At 34.6% G+C, this 6,248-nt stretch overlaps 1 protein-coding gene across 2 annotated transcripts; it reads left to right on the forward strand.

Moving 5' to 3' along the window:
* Window positions 1-537: 537 nt before the first annotated feature.
* Window positions 538-3,606, forward strand: LOC100740179 (protein YIPF1). Of its 2 annotated transcripts, none has more exons than XM_003490598.4 (4): window positions 538-863; window positions 1,028-1,410; window positions 1,485-1,665; window positions 1,736-3,606. In XM_003490598.4, the coding sequence occupies exons 1-4, from the start codon at window positions 662-664 to the stop codon at window positions 1,906-1,908; spliced, it is 939 nt and encodes a 312-aa protein (XP_003490646.1). In that variant the 5' UTR covers window positions 538-661; the 3' UTR covers window positions 1,909-3,606. The 2 variants fall into 2 exon arrangements, with proteins under 2 accessions (XP_003490646.1, XP_012242647.1); XM_012387224.3 differs by having other exon boundaries at window positions 543-863; window positions 1,031-1,410.
* The last annotated feature ends 2,642 nt before the right edge of the window (window positions 3,607-6,248 follow it).

The raw sequence follows: 6,248 nt of genomic DNA on the forward strand, positions 1-6,248 counted from the left end.
ATTATTTCTAATATTTAACTAAACTTTGAAACAATACTGAAATAATAAAAACAAAAAAATATAGTGAGTAAAATACTATATTTAGGAAAACCTTCATTAATAGTTGAAATAGATTGACATTGTCTTTATCTGATTCATTTGTTAAAGGTATATTAACCGGATAATATAATACTACAAAAGCATTTCTGTAAAAGCAGCTATATGTATGTGTTGAAATATCTCTTTAATTTATTATATTCTTTTAATATTATTTTTTTATTAAAATATTACAATATGAATTTCATTACAGTGTAAATTATTAAATGTAGAGATAAATAATCACGATTAGACTGCGGATTTTGATGCTAATTTATATTTTCGAGAATGTATAATTAAAGAGGTAGAGTCTCGATAGAAAATGATTTTGTCTACCATTATAGAAAACACGCTGTTACCGCGCCGATACAAATACACATTTCCCCTCTCTTCTCCCACCAAGAGTACTGGAGAAGAAATGTGCGTGTAGTTCGTCTGTTAGCCGTTAAAGACCGTTATTCTTTGTGCGCATTTTTTGGTTGATTTATTTAACATTGCATCGGCGATCTTCCCACGTACTCATCTCTGGCAATGTCTATGCGTCACTTCTGTCAAACGGATGGACAAAATTACAAAATAAACAGCTATGGATGGAAGTCAATCTAAAACAAGCGATTCACAGTTCATTTCGTTTCAAGATTTTCCTTCAATAAATCATGAAGGAAATATTGGTCAAGCACAACTGGATGTCAATACTTCCAGTCATCAAGGTTTTAATAACCTCTCAAACGATCCTACGGGAATTGGTATTATCGAAGATCTTCAAGGAATGCCCGATAAAAGTGAAGGTTTATATTTATGCGATCTTTTATTTAGTTTCAAATAACTTTATAACGATTGTTGTTATTCCTGTGGTAAACGCGAATATTATAATTTAAGATATTATGTTACATCTGTTACATCAATTTCAGTCTATGCACTTCTTTAGAACACTGTATCGCTTCCATTTTAGCAGCATCGCATAGCTTTTGGACAATAGAATATTACCAGAAATTCTTCAACGTAAAGACAGATGACGTGGTAGAAAGAATCAAAAGGTCTATGTTTCCACATGGCAGTGATAATTATTTGATATCTCATATTAGACCAAATCCAGATCTTTATGGTCCATTTTGGATATGCGTTACACTAATATTTTCTATAGCCATTAGTGGTAATCTGGCTGATTATTTACATACAGCTAATTCAGGCAAATATCACTGGAGGTATGAATTTCATATTGTGTCTTATGCTGCCACCTGTATATTTTTGTACGCATGGCTATTACCACTTACGTTATGGGGTGCAATGAAGTGGACCACCAGTTCAAGAAATACAGAGGAGGAATTAATCGAGGTTTGACTTTGCCCATTTATCTTTCCTAAGAGACACTACATAATAATAACATTCAAGGGACATCTTTGTTTTAGTCTTACGCAACACCTGGCCTTTTGGAACTTTTATGTCTTTATGGGTACTCTTTAGCCATTTATATTCCAGTAGCTTTTCTATGGACAATTCAATTTGAATGGTTACAATGGAGTTTAGTTGCACTAGCGACCTTTTTATCTGGAGGAGTATTATTGAGATCTTTACTCCCCCTAATATCAGGTATTACATATAAAAACATACACATTTTTAAAACCATAAGAATACGTAGATAAAGTAAATTAACTTTCAGGAAGATATAGGATAATGTATATTGTGATAATTCTTGGAATGCACCTTCTACTGGCAACAGGATTTATGCGATATTTTTTTCATGCACCATCAAAGCCATTTCCCATAGAACACATGGAAGCGACCATACACACGATAGCAACCGGGAATGATTCGCGTAATAATTCTGGCTAATAATGTTGCCATTTATTCGATTATAATGGATTTGGACGCATCTGTATTTTAAAATGAACTGTCGACGTTGTCGGTATACTTATTTGTTCCAGTAAATACTGACTGATAGAATGGAGCGGTACAGTTCGTATATGTTTGTTGGACGTTAATTCCGTCTTCGTGCAAGTAGATGTAGTATTTATACTATACCTATGAACGAAAAATAAATGAAAATAACTAAAATTTGTCACATTTGAGGCACTAGTGTTTATTAAAAACATTTCAGTCGACTCATATCAAGTATATATAATATTCCTGTGTGTCAGGGCAATATAGAAGGCCAACAAAGTGTCTGGTTGATTTATTTTCACAGTCCCCATTTTAACATAGGGACGCGTTACATATCAACGCAACACATATCATTTACAATCATACGAACCTCCATGTGTACATAGCAATTGTTATTAGTACTCATAATACAATAGATAGTATTTATAGTTATTAGTCGTCGTTAATATAATTGTATGTAATTAATTAAGTTTTTTCTCCTTTGTTTACGATTAACCAATGTGATAAAAGGCAACATTCACTTTGTAGTAGTATCGTTACATTATTATCATCGGTCTATCAATATATTTCGTGATAGTAGTAATTTGCTTGCCGTTTAACGTTATTACACAAATAATGCAACATTGATGTATTGACGAATAACTTTCCAATTGTTTATCGGGACTTTGATAGATTTCGACTTTTTTTCTTCACCACACGAAGACGGTTTACGTGATCTTCGTTGGTGCCATTATCGAAAAGAAACGAAGAGTGTGTTGAAAAGCTACTTTCGCTACTTTCGTTCATTCTTTCTACCAACAATAGGTCGTAATTTCGCGTTTCAATCTAATTGCAAGTTAAAGGTGTTCCTCTTTATCTTTTCCTCAACTTTTTCGAAAGATACCAACACGATAATCTTGTAAAAGTCCATCAAGCGATTCGCAAGAGATAACACGATAGTAAAATTTAGCAAATATTTCGAGGTCTACGAAGTCTTCCGTTTTGCAAGCCTTGTCGATGTGAGCGTCGCGTGTACAAAATACAAAAAAGTTCGAGCAGAGCTTGACTCCTCTTTAGACAGAAGTGAAGCATCTCTCGTAGCTTGTACTCTCGTCTACTCTCGTCCAATTCTCTTTGGATCTGTTCAATTATTAAAAAATAAAATCGATATACGATACTCGATGGCTGTTGACGCGATCGCTAACTGTTTGGTATAAATTAATTCAATATCTAAGCGCAAATATCTTCGCACGAGTTGACTTATGTATCATGTGGATTTTTTAAAGTTGATCCAAATCTCAGAATACTTTTGTATAGAAAATCTGTGCAAGGAACGTTTATTGGATTACGGTGATATAGGCGCAATAATTACGATATATGCCGTGCACTTAATGACTTGTTTTAATACTGTAAAACGATAGACACTTTTTATCAAATCGGTTTTCTTCGCTTGGACAATTGGTATACGCGATACAAGCTACTAGAATTTCTGTTCGAGCGTTTAAACTCAAAGCCTTTCGACGATCATAAAACCGTCGGAACGACGTTCTACAATTTACAGCTAGTGCTCACAACGACTTGGTCCAACGTGTTTACGAGATAATTACAGTCAAAGTTTGCGAATAGGCAGGAGCAATAATAACGAGTAATAAACCTACGACAGTCTACTTAGTTACTTGTTTTTTTCTTTTCTTCTCTTGACTTTTCCTTCCACGTTTACACGCAGCGCCGCTTCGTCTCATTTATTTTGTTCGCCGTTCTCTCAAAATTTAAAGTACCGCGGATTCTCAACGCGTTTACACGAACAGGGGCAACGTGTTAAACGAATTGAGAACCGTGCGATTAGTTCTTATTACCGTTATTTACAATAAGATGTGTCGTCGGGCATATCTATCGTCGTTAATATTAATATTAATATTAGTATCATATAATATACATTTTCTTTTCCTCTTCTATTTCATAAATGCAAACACGCATAATTATTACAGAGACATACGGAGCAGCTGTGCGCGGATTGCGCACCAGGCGCTCTTTAAATATTACACATAGATAATAGTTAATGTTTACCCTGGTTTTATCAATTATTACAAGTATACGCATATATATGTAGTAGGTACTTTTATATATATATATATGTATATATATACACATACTCATATAACATTGCTCATAAATGTCGTACTCTTTATACAATCGTTGACTATTATCTTCTACAATGTTACGCAATATTGCAATAATTTCAGGTTGATTATTCAGTCGCATGCTTAGATAGTACGTAATCCATTTCTTTTCCTTCGTTCTTCCTTTATATTGAACTCATCGGCATCTTCGAAACTTTTGCTCGCGATAAACGAATATTACACGATACTGTACGTCGATTGAGTTTAATTCGAGATCATGGCTACGTATCTTCGAAAGCTTATTTTTATTCTTCTTAAAAAAGAAAAAAAAAAAAGAAAAACTGCATATAGTCTACTTCGACGAGAGATATTATATCAGGCTGAAAACGAACGATCTTTTTTACGACACGGGAAAACACGTTAGTATTCGCATATACATTCTTCCTCTTTCTTTACTTTTTTCTTTCATCCTTTATCTCGTAGTTACTGTATTTTTAAAGCTTCCTGCACTTCTTACATTTCTGCGTACTTTCTTTTCGTGTCTAAGGTATCATTTTCGTGTCGAACCAATTTTATCGTCGATCGAACAATTACCACTATTTATCGTGACAGAAACGCGTATTTGAAAAATCTGATAAATACCGCCTGTCGGTCCAATCAATTCAATTTACTCGATTCGTTTAACTAACACCTACTGTTAGATTCGTAACCTGGCTACTTCGGTTAATTAGAATGCGCGCTTTCTAATTAAAAACAGTCCCGCCTCTCAGCACGTTTGCAAGGAACTTCTACTTTTTATTGTACTATCTAGGTGAATGGTACGTTTTTCCGAAAAACTAAGAACAGATAGAAAACAGGAGAAAAATATGTTCTGTTCAACCGTCTATTTTTAGAAACTTTTAAAAAGAGAATATCAGATTTTTCGTATCGACGACCGTGATACTGATATGTTCTTTCCCTTATTTCCTTTCTTTTAAGGAAGAAGTTACGTAGTTCAACCCGATAAGCAACTAACCCTACGTTCCCGTTTTAAGAACTGCTAACGCAAAGTTTGATCCTTACTCTTTTTTCTTTTTAGGGATGGCAAATCTTTTTACCATTGTTAAAGTGTAAAGAATTTAGTCTGACTTTAGAGGAGCTACAGATATTTGAACCATTTTCTCGTCTCGTTTCGAATATATTTTCAACGAAATATAGTTGAACCGCGCAATCGCCTTACCATAGCTTTCCGGAAGATAACGTTAGTCCGTTTTGGTCGGTTACTTAGGACAGATAATTAACTTTAGTGACTAACACGATCGAGAAACTACGAGAAAAACTTACGTCGAACAATACGCAGTTATCGTATCGAGTGTATGTACGTGTATAGACGTGTATCAGTATTTTTGCTCTACAGAATTCATTTTGCGTTCTATATTTTATCGTATATATTACAATTAGACGCTTTATAACACGCGTTTCTACGTGCTCCGAGTAAAAATCGACGCTACATATTTTCATCGTGTGTGTATGCTGTGTGTATCTGTTTATACCACGTAGACCATGTACAAATGTATTATGCTAAAAGCACAGTTAGATATAGAGCAGAGAAGAAACACGTCGCGAATAAGACACGCGCTAAGTTACTTATTCCGAGTCCCCAGAAAGAATTCGTGGTTCGCTGAATTTGATGCAAAGATATAAAAAGAGACGTTCTGTTTGCTATTCCTCTACTTCCCCTAACGAGTTTTCATCTATGGCTTGGCTTACACGAACGCGAGGCTCTTTTGATCAAATGTTTCCCCCTTGACCGTTGCGGTCTTTATTTTTTTCTTTTTCTTTTTTTCTTCGTTCTTTTCATATTTTATTTGTGGTTCGATCGAACGGTTGCTTTGATTGCGTGCTTAAGTGATAACAGGTACGTATTGTTGATGAAAGAGATACAGCAAGATGATAAAAAGCATATTTGACATAACATTACAGAAGACATCGCGCGTATCATTGTTCAAACGTGAGATATTTTTAACGTTAGAAGATTATAATTTGGTCAAGAATGTCGGGAAGATTGCGATGAAAGTAACAAATAATGCGTAGTGTAATCTGAGAAGCAATTTCTAGACACGCACAGTTCGCTATTTTTCACGCGATCCGGATATTATAGAAAAATTGAATACGAATCGATTCGCCAATGACTTCCACGGTTTGAGATTCAAA

This window comes from Bombus impatiens, unplaced genomic scaffold (genome assembly GCF_000188095.3).
Source record: "Bombus impatiens unplaced genomic scaffold, BIMP_2.2 scf_0463, whole genome shotgun sequence".
In the NCBI taxonomy this organism is placed as follows: Eukaryota; Metazoa; Arthropoda; class Insecta; order Hymenoptera; family Apidae; genus Bombus; species Bombus impatiens.

Coding starts and splice junctions, on each gene's coding strand:
- LOC100740179 (XM_003490598.4), top strand. CDS start 662: ATGGATGGAAGTCAATCTAAAACAAGCGATTCACAGTTCATTTCGTTT. Junction 864..1,027: donor AATGCCCGATAAAAGTGAAG/GTTTATATTTAT, acceptor CTTCCATTTTAG/CAGCATCGCATAGCTTTTGG. Junction 1,411..1,484: donor CAGAGGAGGAATTAATCGAG/GTTTGACTTTGC, acceptor TCTTTGTTTTAG/TCTTACGCAACACCTGGCCT.